The 18,791-nt window shown below is 43.8% G+C and overlaps 1 protein-coding gene across 1 annotated transcript in view; it reads left to right on the forward strand.

The window, feature by feature from the left end:
• iav (transient receptor potential cation channel subfamily V iav) overlaps positions 1-18,791 on the forward strand; it is a 262,128-nt gene that overhangs the window by 75,485 nt on the left and 167,852 nt on the right. The window contains exons 7-8 of the mRNA XM_068226013.1: positions 5,812-6,045; positions 14,195-14,346. Of these exons, the coding sequence (XP_068082114.1) occupies positions 5,812-6,045; positions 14,195-14,346 (386 nt within the window). The remainder of the gene's footprint in view (positions 1-5,811; positions 6,046-14,194; positions 14,347-18,791) is intronic.

Raw genomic sequence — 18,791 nt, forward strand, 5'->3', positions numbered from 1 at the left:
CGGGGTTTTACCCTCTCCCTTCCTACTATCATATATCATGTCATCCGACAATGTTTTATTGCAGCAAATGCTCGATGTGATGATAGTTTACGTACCTTCAGGCCCGGTGTTTAATAGATCGTCTTGCGCGCTGAAGCATTCCAGGTTTAATTGCTCGGCAGGCGTTCGTAACGAGTTATCGGAGCTGGTCGGTGTTTTTCGGCGCTTGAGTTTGAAATACATTCTTCAAATGTCGTTAAATCCGGTGATCTGGCGGGCCAATAAAGAGGGTTTCCTCGTCCTATCCATTTCACTGGCAGTTCCTCATTCAGATGGTTACGAACGGGCGAAGTCGAATGTGGTGGAGCTCTATCCTGTTGAAACCACATCGTCAAACGATCGTGCAAGAGCACATCCTCCAGCAGCTGTGGGAGTTTCTGACGCAGAAAATGCAGGTAGCGTGGGCCCGTCCGATGGCCCTCAAATAAATAAGGTCCAGTCAGGCGATCCCCCAAAATTCCACACCAAACATTCTTTCCCCATCGTAATTGATGGGCCGCTTGTCGCACCCAGTGAGGATTGTCCGGACTCCAATAGTGCATGTTGTGGCGATTGACGTTCTCATTATCGTGGAAGTGCGATTGGTCCGAGAACAAGATATGCGATACGAATGCTGCCTAATAGCCACCGAAAGAACTGCATTCGAGCTTCGAAATCCCGCCCATGGAGCTCTTGGTATAGCTCAAGATGGTATGGGTGAAATTTATGTTCATGCAGTATTCGCCAGACGGACGGCTGGCTGGTGTTCATCTGTTGTGCAATCGCCCTTGTAATGATGTGTGGATTATTACGAGCTGCCTCCAGAACGGCCTCTTCTGGTTCACCCGATGTAACGGGGCTATCACGGACTGGTGGCTGGTTGGAAATCACGCCTGTTGTCCTTAGGGGTCTTTCAACACGGCGGAATGTCGTAGCAGCTGGGTGTCGCCTGTCGGGATACCGTTCCTGGTACAGATGTAGTTCCTCGCACGCGGTGTTTCTTGCATCCCCATAAATAAGGAGAATATCAACGTATTCCTCTGTGGAAAAGATGCCGAATGACAGCAGAGATTACAGTACATTCAGGCCCTAACCAGCGGAGTATGCGCAGGGCACAAGATGAATAATAGCGACATTCTACTGTTTGAATGTGGCAAACGTGGACCTGTGTTAACGTATTCAATCACCGGGCGAGTTGGCCGTGCGGTTAGGAGCGCGCAGCTGTGAGCTTGCATCCAGGATATAGTGGGTTCGAACCGCGGTGTCGGCAGTTCTGAAGATGGATTTCCGTGGTTTCCCATTTTCACACCAGGCAAATGCTGGGGCTGTGCTTTAATTAAGGCCACGGTCGCTCCCTTCCCATTCTTAGGCCTTTCCTATCCCATCATCGCCATAAGACATATCTGTTTTGGTGCGACGTAATGCAAATAGTAAAAAAAAAAAGTATTCAAACCTCATACCTACGCAAAAATACTTGAACGATGCAGGATTCGAAAGGCCGTTGGCACATTCCGTCGATTGCTAGGCGAACGCCTAACCACATCCGCTACGCTACACTACTGGAAACATGCTGGTAGTACGACGAGAGCAGAGTACATACGCCATCCGGTTCGGTGTTTAAAACATTAATTGCTGCACTGTTACCTAGTTTTATGCATTGATTCCCCTCTTCGGTACACCCGGTCACGAGGCACGACACAATAACATAGTTACATGGTAAAAGGACATTGCTACATGATTTCAAGGTGTCATGTTTTGCGAACGGATGATATAACATTTCGCCAGGGTTCAGAATCGTGTGCAAACGGTGCTCACTGAACATTACGCCTGCAGGTGAATAGCACCTCTATAACCATGTGCACGTTAGTTGAGCTGCAGCAAACGATATTGGAAGGGTCTGCTGAACCACAATGTATATTCCGCTCTTTATCCTGACTGCTTTTACTTCCTCTCATTAGCTTCATACCTACTTGACTATAAGCCAGGATTGACTCCCCGATCCGTGCATTCCAATCTCCCACCATAATAATTCCTGCTTCTTCAAAGTTACCTCTACGTTATTTTTTTCTATTAAATCCTCAAAACACATGTTTGTATGTGGTGAACCTTACGAATGATTATATAGGAAGCCTTTACCACTCAGCTTACATTTTATCCAAACTACATCCTCCATAACATTTGATAACTCTTCAGTCCGATTACTAAGCTTCTCGTTTATATAAAGTAATGTACCTCCAGAGCTTCTGCCTCCTGTACCTCCCTTCCTTTTTTATTACGTCTCCTACCCCTTCCACGATAACGTCCTCTCTCCGGGTAACCATGTTTCAAAAAAGGGCAAATAACTCACAATAACTATCAACAAGCTCGGTCACTTCATCATTCTTCAGTTTACATAATAAACCTTCTATACCAACAAAGCCAACCCTCCATTATAGTTACTTCGTTTTCCTGTTATCTGTCACATTTCCTGTTTTACTCCTTGTATTAATAATCTTATCAGTTAGGACTATATTTCCATGAGGAGAGCTGTATATCCCCCATGCCATTTTCCCGTTTGTTTCCCTTTGCATCTACAGAATCGAATCCCCCTTCTTTGTCTACCGGAGGCCTGGGTTCGATTTCCGGCTTTGCCACGAAATTTGAAAAGTGGTACGAGCCCCGTGGTGTAGGGGTAGCGTGCCTGCCTCTCACCCGGAGGCCCCGGGTTCGATTCCCGGCCAGGACAGGGATTTTTGCCTGGACCTGAGGGCTGGTTCGAGGTCCACTCAGCCTACGTGATTAGAATTGAGGAGCTATCTGACGGTGAGATAGAGGCCCCGGTCTAGAAAGCCAAGAAAAACGGCCGAGAGGATTCGTCGTGCTGACTACACGACACCTCGTAATCTACAGGCCTGCGGGCTGAGTAGCGGTGGCTTGGTAGGCCAAGGCCCTTTAAGGGCTGTAGTGCTATGGGGTTTGGTTTGGTTTGGTTGGTACGAGGGCTGGAACGGGATCCACTCAGCCATCCTGGAAGTGGTTTTCTGTGGTTTCTCACTTCTCCTCCAGGCAAATGCCGGGATGGTACCTTACTTAAGGCCACGGCCACTTCCTTCCCTCTTCCTTGTCTATCCCTTCCAACCTTCCCATCCCCCCACAAGGCCCCTGTTCAGCATAGCAGGTGAGGCCGCCTGGGCGAGGTATTTGTCATCCTCCCCAGTTGTATCCCCTGACCCAGAGTCTGATGCTCCAGGTCACTGCCCTTGAGGATGTAGAGGTGGGATCCCTTGCTGAGTCCGAGGGAAAAACCAACCCTGGAGGGTAAACATATTAAGAAGGAAAGAAGTAGAATCTGGTAAGTTTTCATATCGGATACCCTTTGCCGCTTTATAGGCTTTTCTCCTTGATTTCTTCCCCTCACTCTTACTCCTGCCGTTATTACCTCCAACACAGGTGTTAATAACGGTAGTTTATTCTCGCCCTTCTTCTCTTTGATACTATATATGATGCGGCATCGACAGTTTTATGCCGTGTAAGTGTCGTTTTTCGGGCCTGTCTTTCCAGCTCTCGTGTGCGCTGCTCCTATACCATCGGGGTGTCCCATTAATAGATCCATGTCATTTTGGTGTTTTTCTAGGCCTTCTATTTTTTATATCCTGGATATCTTTATTCTGATCCATTATCACCTCCATTTTCATGTCAGCTTGGCTCACCTCTTTACCACATACTTATTTCTTTTTCAGTATATTCCCAACTCAGGGGACCAGGATTAATCTCCACCTTTCAATCACCAACAGAACCGCTACCACTATCGCTAACGACACCTTTTCAAGGTAATTAATACCATTTTCATTCCACATGCGGGCCGATTACCTTAGATGTTAGGCCCCTTTAAACAAAAATCATCATCATTATCATCATCATCATTCCACATACCATCGGCCGATGAACGCCCTGTAGATTGATTTTAACCAGTAATCCCACTTTCCCTACACACACACACACACACACACACACACACACACACACACACACCGCTTCGCTTCGCTTGGAATTTTCCAATCGTCTGTGAACAACGACAACATATTTGTAAGCTATTGGAAAATCTACATACAAACGTTTGTTGATATACACTGACGGAAAAAGAAATCTCAACACCAAGAAGGAATTGTGCTAGAAAAAAACGAAATTCGGGAGGCGTTTTTGCACACCTCGAAGATGACACTAGTGGTGCTAGTAGTGCCACTATGACTTTCAAAGCAAGTTTGCATTAAATACGCCCTGTACACTTCGTGAGCGTTAGTCATCGTTCAGTGTTGACGTTATGAGGTAGGTGTGAGTCAAACATGCATTTAAGGGGACGATGAAGGCAGTATCAGCAGCTTACTGAGTTTGAACGAGGCTTTGTAATAAGGGCAACGAGAAGGTGCAAGGGATGATAAATCCAGCATCGGTCATTACCAGCATTAACCGTTGCTGATTTGACTGGCCAAGAAAAACAGGCGTGGAACTCCATCCCGCAAAATGACATACGGCATCTGTACGACACAATGCATGTACGTTTGCATGTTAGCATTCAAAATCGTAGCGAGTACAGCGATTATTAATGTACCACCATGTCACATGTTTTCTCTCGCATACTTGAACCTGTGACCTGGAAACTTTAATCAAATAAATATGTCACCTGGACAATTGCTTAGCCTAAATTACATTCCTCTAAACTAATGTCTTCTTGGTGAAAATGGAAACCAACAGCCTGTTTCCCGTCCCTCGACTGGGTCAGGAATGGAATGAATGAAGCCTCCATCTAGCGGCGAGGATAGGAATTGTGCCGGCTGCCGAAGCCTGTCGCACTCCTCTGGGGCGATGTTTAATGAATTACAGATGAAATGAAATGATATTAGAGAGTGTTGCTGGAATGAAATATGACAAGGAAAACCGGAGTACCCGGAGAAAATCCTCTCCCGCCTCCGCTTTATCCAGCACAAATATCACATGGAGTGACCGGGATTTGATGTCTTCTTGGTGTTGGGATTTATTTTTCCGCCAGTGTATTTCATGCAGTCATTGTGAATTTGCAAGGTATTCGTGAAGATTCGGATGACTGATTGAGACATAAATCTACAGTTCTCTCAATTCTCTGCTTTTTGGACTACTGTATATGAAATGAAAGAAGGTATTGTATATTGCATGTAAACCAAAACAACTGAAATAAATCTGCGAAAATATTTTAACCACAAAACTATAAAAAAGGGACAGTTAATTTTATTTATACGTGCTGAAAATGTTCGGACAACGATCTCAGATCTTCTTTGATATGCATCTTCATTTTATTTACCATAAATAGTATATAGTAATTTACTTTGCCAATCAAGAACGGTCTCAGAACTTGTAAAATGTGAGCTAGCTGCAAAGTAAGATCTCACTTGATGGTCAGCAGCCTGTGACTCGTTTGCAGAAAAAATAAGTTAGTTGGTTGTGAAGTGCATGTCTTTTTGATCTCGGGAATTGAGATGACATTTCACTCAGTTAGGAGCAAATGATGGAACTGAGTGGTTGTTTCGTTGGGTTTTTGGTAATAATTCACATCTTGTGAACTCCATATCAAACTGTATTATTGTATATATCTGTACTATTAGTGGCATGATACTGTGATAAAGATATTCAACCAATTAATTTGTCTACCTCTTACTGTAGAATTGTAATCTCTTATTATCAGTCTCATTCGTGGTATAATTCCTCATAATGTTCCATTTAGTAATCTAGTGTGTCTGTAAGTATTAAATGAATTTCAACAAATATTATATCTCCCTTCAGTTGCAGTTCCTAAAACGCTTGGCGATTCTGGCTCTTCACCTCCTGCTTCTCAGTATGGCAATATACTTACGGCCTACTGACCGAGATGAACCTCTTCTCGGTGGTACTGACTGGAATGACATTGTGCGCTACTCTTCCGAGATCGGCACCATTATGGGCGTTTTATCATATGTCATCTTCCAACAAGGAGAAGAAATTAAGAACCAGGGATTTTGGAGTTTTATGAAACAATTGGTAAGAGATTGTATATTTAATTAAGATTTCAATGTGAAGAATGTAGGATCTTTCATAGCAGCTCACTCAAATACAAATACTGCAATGAATGTGTATCTGAAGAGTCCTACCGTACTTTCAAATTTTGAATTAACAATACCACCCTCGATGAAACTGATCTACAACAATATGCTTTCTACCAGTCCGATCAACTATATTCGTTTATTCAACTCCCGGGCTCCATCCTCGAGACCCTTGCTCGATCCTAGAGCAGACCCATGAACCAGCAGCAGTGTGTTCTATTTGAAGACACTACTTTATTTCAACGCTGGGTGTACACAATCCGCCAGCCGCTTATCACCACTGGTGTAATATCATGCACTACAGAAAATACGAGTACGTACAGATCCTGACTTTACTTTAAATGGATGCCTCCTAGACTCTGAGTCCCCGGTTCAACACTCTACAAGGGTGGTACTATCACTTCACATCAGATTACTCTACATTTAGGGATCAAAAATCTCAAATTACAGACAGCTGAAACAGAGTGATCTAACATTTCTATACAACCCTGACATAACTATACCCCTCAAGATATTCTACAAACAAATACAAAGCAATACACTCAGGAACATGCACTCCGGTCCAATCAAGTTGAATTATACTGTAAAAAATTTCGCCCTAAGCGGCGTTCATGAATTAATATTTAGATTACATACAAATGGATTGCGAACACTGATTTCACATATTAGGGATTTGGTTTAACTTACCTGCCTTCCATATCGTGCGTCCGTTCAGCCCGTTGAGACGTTCCATACGGATTTAACTTGCCATAGAGCTAACGTTGACGACCTATAGGTCCTCGGTTCCGTCTGGGCGCTGCCAATTATCTCCTGATGTCGTCTGCTTGAAGGTTGGTGATATCCTCTAGAACTGCCCATATAAACGGATTAATAGTCGTCCTTCGACCCTAATTTTACACACTCGCGATCTAGAATTGGGAACCTTTGACTATTCCCACTAAAGGAAATTTTGTTCGTTTCCTAAAGCTTCTAATTAGTTAACACGATCACCTCTGATATCTGTTCTGTTTGAGTCACTTGAACACAATAACTACGGTAACACGGGAAATTCATTTCCTTTCCCTAATAACTGTTCTAATTACCGTTATCGCTACTGATATATACACCCTTAACTTCATTTTTAGCTCACTCGAACACAATCTCTGACTATCGCTTTGTTCACTCCTGTCTGATTACGACGTAATCTGACGCGTATTCGATGATTCGCAACATTCAAAAGTGGGAGTGCCGCCTTTGTCCTCTTCTGTTTAAAGGGTCACCCCTTCCAAAGGACTCGTACGAGTCCCCGGCAAATACTGAACCTTCTTTGTGTCATGATCTACTTCCTCTTGAACGGACATTCATATATTCCTTCTTTCACTACTACTGCACAATTATTACACATTATGTGTCCTAGGAACTCGATAAATCTAATAATAATTTGTCTTTGTTTCATATTCGTTCAAAATTGGAGCATTTTCTGAAAAGATTCCAGTCCTGTCTTCCCTCATATTCTTCTCGCCTTGGTTGGTAGTTGGGGACTCCCCAGACAAAATCAACGATTTCCGTCTCTTTCAACGGTTCGCGCTTTCTCTCCGTAGAGCGGCGCGCTCTCGACTTCCCTTTGTGTGCCTAGCTTGCTAAACTGTGGCCTCGCTCGCTACTATTTCGCTGTTCACAACACGGCGAATGCCATTCGCACACTGTATGCGCTAAGTGTTGGTCCTAGCCCGCCGTATTATACGGTTCAATACGGAGTGGAAATAACTTCGCCTATTTTCTCTTGAACATATGCTACCTACTACGATAAATGTCTCTTGTTCTTACCTTACGCTGCATCTTACACCAAATTTATGAACTTATAGCCTGAACAGGCTCCACCATACGATGAAAAACCCACACAAGAGGCAGTAAATGAGGTCCATCTTAAAAGCACTGCACCTTATTTACTGTATGTAGAGCGGAGTTCGCTCCGCTAATCGTATTTATGAAATGTTATTGTACTCTACAAACTATATTCAGCCATATAGCTGTCGCTAGAGATTTGCCGTTTAATTGGTCCTAGCAAACACTTTTTATGTGAGAAAATTGCGGTGCGGTATCACAAGAGACCCTCTATTACAATGGTGGACAGTCTCGTCTCATCGCAATAGATATAAAAGTGTTTTTCCTTCACAGTATGGTATAAACTATGGCACGAAAATGGACAACGGCAGTCATGATAGGTTACGCCATATAATTAATAATTACTACTGTTATAAATGCTCAAAACCAGACAATAAGGCTGTAAAACAGAAGCAATTTTCCAAAGTGAGAACTTACGGTTTCTTGGTGAATACAGAGTTATAATGCGTAACCCTGCACAGTTAAAGTAGCGGGGTGAAATTATACATGATAGATATAACTCGCTTCTCAGAGCAGTGTATACCACTGTCAACAGATGCTGAACCCGTTCGATCAAGTATAATAATAATAATAATAATAATAATAATAATAATAATAATAATAATAATAATAATAATAATAATAATAATAATAATAATAATAATAATAATAATAATAATTTCGAGTGGCTATTTCTAGCCGAGTGCAGCCCTTGTAAGGCAGACCCTCCGATGAGGTGGGCGGCATCTGCTATAGGGAACGTGCACGGTACTAGTAACAGAGCGCTCTGGCGGAGTTCCGAATATTAATACGGTGAGAGTGCGTTCCGCTGGAAGACTTGCTTCATAGTTTCGGCAAAAACTATCGTTGCGTCTTGTCGTCAAGATAAATATGAAGTAATGCTGTACATATAAAAATACATTTAAATTTGATATTGTTGTCACAGGGCGAAATTAATAACAATATTGTAACTACCTCATATCTATGAATCTGTGAAAACTCAAATTTCGCGAGTGGGATTTCCGGTGAAATTGACTGTGCTTTTGACAAGCTATTGTCAGGTAGCATCCGGTAAGCAAATAAACAGGAATTCAGTTGGAATAAGCAGATAACACGTCATGTTGCTAAGAGAAGTTCTGAGAAGACAGAATTATACGAGTGGATTATGTGCTGGGGTTACAGTTTTACGTTCTTTGTTATTGGTGGCAAAAAATTTGCTAGCACACAAGCTACGTAAACAATGTCACTGATATACGGAATAATTTTCAACATTTTGAAAATTTTCACCCTCTGTATGCATCTTTCAACATGAATTCACACACTTGCTACACTCTGAGTTTGTAACACTTCATATTCTGTAAATCTCCCATTGTGAAGAAAAAGAGGCATAAGAAGTAAAGAATGAGGTGACTGTGTTTTAAAACCTGGGAATTCCTTGTCGGCTAATATAATGTCCCCTTCACTCAAAAGATTTAGGAAGCCTGAATAGTTAAATAAACGTATCACTAGTTCTTCCACCATAACAAGGGGAAACAAAAACAATAGTTCCGTTAGGGGCCACAGCTAATAAAAATTTAAATGTATAACATGATTTGTACGAAGAATACATGTAGGATCTCTCATCTATTCTTGCTGGCGTTTCTTATTTCATTTCTGTGCAATCTATTATAACTCGTGCGTCAGGATAAAATGTTTTAAAAGCGCGAGGCAAAGTATTTTTCACGGAAAGTTTGCTAGGCCAGAAAATAAAATTAGAAGTGCGTTATTCGCGCAGCAGTAGTCCGATGTACACCAAATATGACTGCCAAGGAAGCAAAGGTCCAATTTCATTTTCATTAACAAGAGTAAACAAACATCGTCATTACTTATATTTACAGGCACTTTAGAAACAAAGAAAGAAAGTAAAAAATTGAATGTCTTAAATGAAACACTTGTTAAATCCTTCAACTGTGCCTCACTTTTTATGCTCTGGTATCCGTGAAATCCTCTGCATATATCCAGGGGGAGTTGGGACCACAACTTTTATCCACCTTTTCCGAAATACTTGAAGGTACTGTGCTTGAGTAGCACTGTGTGCCTACATCATCGCCACTAAAAACACAAGTGAATTCGAAAGTCGTTGTTTCAATCTCAAATGCTGCTTGCATCGAGTTATATAGTTTTTCACACACTCATTTTTCACAATAAATTCACGAGTTTCTTGATTAGAAGACATATGTATATTTGAGCATTTCATTCGTTTACTCGCTCTTTAAACCGAGATACATCACTTTCTCTTTTCGGTTTCTTCTTATAGCTCTCCTAAAACACAGATGGTATATATGATGGATGATTTTCAAATATTACTTGGCTTTCCTCCAACAAAATATTCACTGCAAATGACGGAGCATTTGGTGGGTTCCCATGGAGTTCCATCTGCACTGAAATGCGGGAAAACATTTATTATTATTATTATTATTATTATTATTATTATTATTATTATTATTATTATTATTCGGTGTAGTCAAGACACATGCACATGGAAGGACATGAATGTAAATATACGGACCTGCTGCAATGCATACTTGAAATGAAATTTTGCTATTTCAAAGTGTACTTAAAGGAACGTGTTCTTGACTTGGCGTATCTGGTATCTTTGAAGTGTGTGATATGAAATGTGTAATTTACGTCACAAATGAAATAAGGTACTTACTTTATCCTTCCCACAGCCGAAATCCACTTCCTGCATCTGCCCGATTCCTATGGACGACCAGGAAATGTGTGAAATGTAATTCCTTTTCCATGCGTGTTTCTTTGTGTTGTGGCAGTTCACTGCACAACAGTTTCTATTTGATTTAGGCATTTTGATACACTACTACTACCACAATTTCACACCCACAGTTACACAGCCAGGACTGACCGCTCAAGACAAGATCACCAAAACGTTACCGATTTCTTCCGCTAGAGGCGGTAAGAGCGGCCGTGCACGCTCCCTATATGTAGGTAACTGCGTGTCATTGGCCCTCGGGCAATTGGAATTAACCATTGAAAGATAAAATCCCCGACCCGGCTGGGAATCGAACCCGGGACCCTCGGGACAGAAGGCCAGTACGCTGACCAATCAGCCAACGAGTCGGACGTTCAATCAAGTAATAGGTACTTACTCCCCTTTCTTTCAGGGTTGAGGAGAAGCATGCTTCAATACACTGTGGTCGTTGCAGCAAGACAAATCTGTCTATACATTTTATTTGCGCTAGTGATTTAACGTCGCACTTGCACATCGAAGGTTTCTGGCGACGCAAAAAATAGGAAAGTGAGCATACGTACATTCGAATCATGTGTATTGTGCAGATAATCACAACCTGTTGCTTGGGGCTTAAAGTCGCACCGACACAGATAGGTCTTATGGCGACGATGGGATAGGAACGGCGTAGGAGTTGGAAGGAAGCGGCCATGACCTTAATTAAGGTACAACCCCAGCATTTGTCTGGTGTGAAAATAGGAAACCACGGAAAGCTATCTTGTGGGCTGCCGATAGTGGGATTCGAACCTACTATCTCTCGGATGCAAGCTCACAGCCGCGCGCCTCTACGCGCACGGCCAACTCGCCCGGTCACAATATGCTGGGTGATGAGTTCGTGGATATGATATTGCTGTACGGAGAAGCAAGCCTTAATGTGTGAGAAGCACGATACTTATACGAAGAATCATTCCCTGGACGAAAACTATGGCTTCGGATACGTTTCGAAGGCTTGCAAGACGGCTGCGTGAACGTTGTGATTTGGAAGGGACCTTTTTCAGGATGCGCCAGTGGTAACTGATGATACCGATGAAGCTGTGCATAATACGATTGAGAACATTCTACACGCGAGCTCATGAGCCACCGCACTTGATCTGAACATCAGCCAGGGGTCTGTACATATCACTGAAATAAATTTTGCACATCGAATGGGATATGTGATCATTATTACTATTGGTGTTATTTATCGAGGCTCGAGTAGGGTCGAAATAAATGCTTAAATATATTCTACTAGCACCGGCTCCGAACCCCGAACACATGACATAATATTTGGCGTGTTAAGAGCACAAGTGGATCAAGTCCGTTCAGGAGCTATTAAAGATATTCACCCGTAACGTTGGCGGGGTTTTACAAACTCCACGAAGCATGCGATAATTGGATTTAGCGATATAGGCCTAGTGACAGAGACACCTAGGCCATCTATGGCAGCTAATGGTGGACCTGGTGAGGATCCAACCAGCCTTCAGGCTGAATACTCAACATACACAGGCCTAGTGACGTAAAAACTTTTAGTGTTAGGATTGATTATGACAACAAGGACTGCGCTTATATTTTATAGAGTGTAGAGGCGCGCGGCTGTGAGCTTGCATCCAGGAGATAGTAGGTTCGAATCCCACTATCGGCAGCCCTGAAAATGGTTTTCCGTGGTTTCCCATTTTCACACCAGGCAAATGCTGGGGCTGTACCTTAATTAAGGCCACGGCCGCTTCCTTCCAACTCCTAGGCCTTTCCTATCCCATCGTCGCCATAAGACCTATCTGTGTCGGTGCGACGTAAAACCCCTAGCAAAAAAAATAAATATAGAGTGTGTGAATGAAAAACTGTAGAAATCATGGCTGGGTTCACATGTCCTCTGAATATTCTGAATGTGTTATTCAAGTACAAATATTTTATTCTTTCTTTCTTTCTTTCTTTCTTTCTTAATCTGCTTACCCTCCAGGGTTGGTATTTCCCTCGGACTCCGCGAGGGATCCTACCTCTACCGCCTCAAGGGCAGTGTCCTGGAGGTGAGACATTGGGTCGGGGAGGATGACCATTACCTCGCCCAGGCGGCCTCACCTGCTATGATGAACAGGGGCCTTGGTGGGGAATGGTAAGATAGGAAGGGATAGACAAGGAAGAGGGAAGGAAGCAGCCGTGGCCCTAAGTTAGGTATCATCCCGACATTTGCCTGGAGGAGAAGTGGGAAACCACGGAAAACCACTTCCAGGATGGCTGAGGTGGGAATCGAACCCACATCTACTCAGTTGGCCTCCCGAGGCTGAGTGACAGAGCCGGGAATCGAACCCGGCCCTTCGGGGGTGGCAGCTAATCACACTAACCACTACACCACAGAGGTAGACACAAACATTTTATTAACAATGTAAAAAGATTGGAATCTTTATTTATATACGTATACATCATCATCATCTGTTTACCCTCCAGGTTCGGGTTTTCTCTCGGACTTAGCGAGGGATCCCACCTCTACCGCCTCAAGGGCAGTGTCCTGGAGCTTCAGACTCTTGGTCGGGGGATACAACTGGGGAGTATGACCAGTACCTCGCCCAGGCGGCCTCACCTGCCATGCTGAACAGGGGCCTTGTGGAGGGATGGGAAGATTGGAAGGGATAGGCAAGGAAGAGGGAAGGAAGCGGCCGTGGCCTTAAGTTAGGTACCATCCCGGCATTCGCCTGGAGGAGAAGTGGGAAACCACGGAAAACCACTTCCAGGATGGCTGAGGTGGGAATCGAACCCACCTCTACTCAGTTGACCTCCCGAGGCTGAGTGGACCCCGTTCCAGCCCTCGTACCACTTTTCAAATTTCGTGGCAGAGCCGGGAATCGAACCCGGGCCTCCGGGGGTGGCAGCTAATCACGCTAACCACTACACCACAGAGGCGGTCTCCGTGAAAAATACCAGTATTAAATACACAACCTTGCCACATCCCAGGCATTTGGATTCTTAAAATTAATACTTGCATGGGACTTGAACCTTCTAACCCCCGAGCACTGTCAACTACCGCACATCCTACCGCGCGCTGGCCATGTGAGCTACTGCGACACTTAACGTACGGCGCCCACTTCCCAGCCTATTACAGTACCGTGCTCCCCGTCTGTGCGTATCTGTACTCGTTTTTCGGGTTCATTCCAGGTACCCATAATGAATTAATAGTCTGGCTCACGATTCCTCCTATCTTCTAGCCCGTAAACACACATCTTGTTATATTACCCAGGTTTGGGGAGAGGGACCGATATTTTTTAGAATTGTAGTAAATGTGGAAGGATGTGTAAAACTGGACTGCAAGGGGCTGGTGGACCAATCGGTATGTATAGACTACATTTGAACACAGTCTATTGCCACTACTGTCGTCATCATCTTCATCAGGATTGCATTATATTTTGTACAGTGTTATTTAAAGCATGTTTTGTTTTCTTTTAAGTAAAGCATACTTTGTTTTCTATTCTAGTCACACGCACCTGATAAAGCCATCTTCTTGATATCAAATCTTCTGCTCCTAGCCTGTATACCATTCCGTTTGATGGGAGATATCAAGACCGAAGAAGCTATTTTAGTGTTTGCTGTTCCAGGGTCCTGGTTTTTACTTATGTTCTTTGCCGGGTAAGTGTACATGCATTTATCACCAAATGAATGAAGTAAATATTAGCTTGTTTGTGAAATTTAAAGAATCCCTTTTGAAGGTAAAATTATGACACTCCAGCGTCTCTTAAAATTTTGAGGTGACAGAGAGGACTTGAGGCACATAGCATTACTCCATTTGATCCCACTGAAGATTTTTAAATATTTTCTCTATATTATTTTAAACCATGAAATAATTCTTACAAAATATGTCGTTCCATTTGCGCGCGATTCACATTCCATTTCTTCGGCTCTTTTCCTTTTTCAAACACTTTATTTTCTCCAGGTATCGATATTTCGTCATCTAAAACTGACAGAGTGAGCTGAGTTCAAATAGTACTTTCTCAGTGATTTCAACTTTCAACCATTGATATTAAATAAATTTACAAAAAATGCAAATACCTTTTCTGACGTTAACTTATCCTGTGTTATTTCTTCCCCTACAGTGTGTATTTATTACGTTTCACACTGTCCTGAAGTCGTAAGACTCAGATTCTGTATTCTACATTTCATATTAATTTGCCTTCCCGTCTCTCTTAATTGTATTCCATCTCTTCCTTGGAAAATTCAGTTCTTGCTACGTTTCCCGCCTCTCTTGCTCTTCGTATACCGGATTAGTGCCTCAATAACCTAAATCTTATATTTCCTGTGTTTTTTGTTGTGTTTCCCTCCATGTTTCTCTTCTCAGTACCGGGCGCGTGGACCGTGCGGTTAGGGTCGTGCAGCTGGTGAAATTGCACCCTGGAGATAGTGGGTTCGAACTCGACGATGGGATAGGGGCCGAGGAGTGGGAAGGAAGCGGCCATGGCCTTAATTAAGGTGCAGCTCTAGCATTTGCCTGGTGTGAAAATGGCAAACCGCAGAAAACCATTTTAGGAGCTGCAGACAGTGGGAATCGAACCCACTAACTCCCAGATGCAAGCTCACAGCTGCGCGACTCTAACTGCACGGCCAACTTGCCCGGTATATAATATTTTAATTATTTACAGACGTCCTCTCCAATCTATATTCAGGCACATGTTTTTACTTATTGTTTATTTATTACTTCTTCATTACCTTCTCCTGTACGCCTTTTATTTTGATGGTAATTGATAGATGATCATTGAGCTCTCAAGCAAGGGTAGTGTTTCACTAAATAATAGTAAGGTCAATTTCGCTCTCTCTCCCTTATTTATTTTACTGTAGTATATGAGTTATAAGTAAAACTACCTCCCTCATCAACTACCTACCAGCCATTAATTGTGTAAATATTCAATACTGACGTACATTACATATAGATGATAAGATTTAGACATGAGGTGTCGTTATTATTCATTGCACATATGAACATCTCTTCTAAATTACATACTTGAAACCTTGTCATACTTTCTTTTACGGACTCCGTCCTTTCTGAACAACTGTCTCGTCTTCTTCTTTACTGAAGACTGGCTTGTCAACATCTCCCTCAGTGAAGTCTGTATGAACAATACAACTAACATCATTCACATTTCTCAGCATATTTCAATTGCTAAATCTTCGAAAATGTGGATCTTATCTGGAGGGTTTTAGACATATATATGTGTAAGAATTTACTCCCACACTCCCTCCAAATTATTACTCCATGATTTCTGTTTATTCATTTAATTCCTTCTACACTGCAGGACATTAAACTTGCAACACCAGTCAGGATGGACCTGCTTGGCCCCACACTGGAAGAACACATAGATCAGGGTAGAAAAATGGTATAATGTCACGTTCAGCGATGAAGGCAGCACGTGCAACATTTATGACAATGAAATGAAATGCCGTATTGCTTTTAGCGCCGGGAGATCCCAGGAGGGTTTCGGCTCGCCAGGTGCAGGTCCTTTTGATTTGACTCCCGTAGGCGACCTGCGCGTCGTAATGAGGTTGACATGATGATGAAGACAACACATTCACCCAGCCCCCGTGCCAGATAAATTAACGAATGATGGTTAAAATTCCCGACCCTGCCGGGAATCGAACCCGGGGCCCCTGTGACCAAAGGCCAGCACGCTAACCATTTAGCCATGGAGCGGAACATTGGTGACAATGATAAGCGGTATAGATCAGAGAACCACTGAGAGGTAGTGGCATTGTACTTCCGCGCCGTCTGTGTACATGACGCGTCGAAGAACAAGACAGTCATACGAACTGCTTCCCGCCTTTGACTGCGGGGGAATCGTGGACTATCGAAATTGTGGATTACCCTACCACGAAATTTGTTCTCTTGTTCGAAGAAATCCAACCACCGTGAAGAGGATATGGGATCATGGGGTCGAGGAGGGACGTGCTGAGTGACATGTAAGTAGCCAACAGCCCTGTCACACCGACGAGCATGGGCCAATGACCTTCGATGTTAGGCCCCTTAAAACAACAAGCAGCACACCGACGAGCGCGATGACAGACATCTGGTGTGCACGACGATTGAGGATCGTACAGCCACGACAAACACCCTCGCTCAGGTTTTCAGGCATGTGGTACAAAAATCTGTGTCCACACGCACAGTTTGTCGCTGTCTACAGCAGCGGGGCAACTCGTCCGGGCACATATTCCTGCAGCTCACACTGACTGCTTACGACAAACACTTGCGACTGCAATAGTTCGTGCAATGTCGGGCCTGTAGGGACGAATAGTATACCATCGGTCGTCTTCTCCGACGAATCCCTCTTCTGCTTGCAGCCTCAAGATGATCGCATCAGTGTCTGGAGACACTGTCGCGCACCCCTGGCTGAGTGTTGCCTTATGCGGCGTCATACCAGCCCTGCACATAGAGTTATGGTGTGGGATACCATCGGAATCCACTTCCGCTCGCACCTGAACCGCACCATCGGTATACTAACTAGCCACCATTACATTCTGTTGCTGTCCCCTAAATTCAGGGCCAGCCTGGGGCCTGTACCAACAGGACAGAATGCGACTGCATGTTGTCCGACGGTTCCCGGATGGCCCCTATGTTGCATTGGTTTCTTGGCCTGCACGTTCATCGGATCTCTCGCTCATCGAAAACGTGTGGTCTATGATCTGTTCTTCCAGTGGACACCCATGACCAAAAATACGGATGAACTTTGAGCATGTATCGAACCAGCATGTGCGGAGATACCGCATACGGCATTCAAAATCTCTTCTCCTCAACGCCACGTCCTATAGCAGCAGTATTGCCAACCTCTCCAGGTCGCAATATCATCATCATCATCATCATCTGTTTACCCTCCAGGTTCGGCTTTTCCCTCGGACTGAGCGAGGGATCCCACCTCTACCGCCTCAAGGGCAGTGTCCTGGAGCTTCAGACTCTTGGTCGGGGGATACAACTGGGGAGTATGACCAGTACCTCGCCCAGGCAGCCTCACCTGCTATAGTGAACAGGGGCCTAGTAGGGGGATGGGAAGATTGGAAGGGATAGGCAAGGATGAGGGAAGGAAGCGGCCGTGGCCTTAAGATAGGTACCATCCCGGCATTTGCCTGGAGGTGAAGTGGGAAACCACGGAAAACCACTTCGAGGATGGCTGAGGTGGGAATCGAACCCGCCTCTACTCAGTTGACCTCCCGAGGCTGAGTGGACCCCGTTCCAGCCCTCGTACCACTTTTCAAATTTCGTGGCAGAGCCGGGAATCGAACCCAGACCTCCGAGGGTGGCAGCTAATCACGCTAACCACTACACCACAGAAGCGGCGGTCGCAATATAACATCAAAATTTTGAAAAAATTTCCTGAATAAGATTTTTATAATGGAATATTTGTCACTTTCCTCTATCATGAAAACTCATACTCGTCATACATAATATATAGGATCATTCCCCCATTTTCTGTACCTCATACCGAATTGCACTAGTAATCATGTCACCTGTGTATGATGGCTATTCTGTCCAATAAATCTGGTTGTGATGGCTCCCGTCTTCCTTGGGGTTGTAATTTTAAAGGCCAGCAGTGTATTTGAATTCAACTTTGAAATATTCCTGTGGTGACTTTTAGGTCTTCATTTTATACATTCCAAATCCTTCGGACTGGAAACCAACTTTTTCCCAGTGAAATGAAATTGCGTATGGCTTTTAGTGCCGGGAGTGTCTGAGGACATGTTCGGCTCGCCAGATGCAGGTCTTTTGATTTGACACCCGTAGGCGACCTGCGCGTCGTAATGAGGATGAAATGATTATGAAGACGACACATACACCCAGCCCCCATGCCAGCGAAATTAACCAATTAAGGTTAAAATTCCTGACCCTGCCGGGAATCGAACCCGGGACCCCTGTGACCAAAGGCCAGCACGCTAACCATTTAGCCATGGAGCCGGACTTTTTCCCAGTGCTCAGAATCTAAAGAAGTATTGGTTTCTTGACTTGTGCAATACCTATCTTGTTAGAAATTATCTCGAAAGTAACACATGTTATTTTCCACCGTAGTAATTCTTTTCTCCATCCTCTCCATAACACA

This window comes from Anabrus simplex, chromosome 2 (genome assembly GCF_040414725.1).
Source record: "Anabrus simplex isolate iqAnaSimp1 chromosome 2, ASM4041472v1, whole genome shotgun sequence".
In the NCBI taxonomy this organism is placed as follows: domain Eukaryota; kingdom Metazoa; phylum Arthropoda; class Insecta; order Orthoptera; family Tettigoniidae; genus Anabrus; species Anabrus simplex.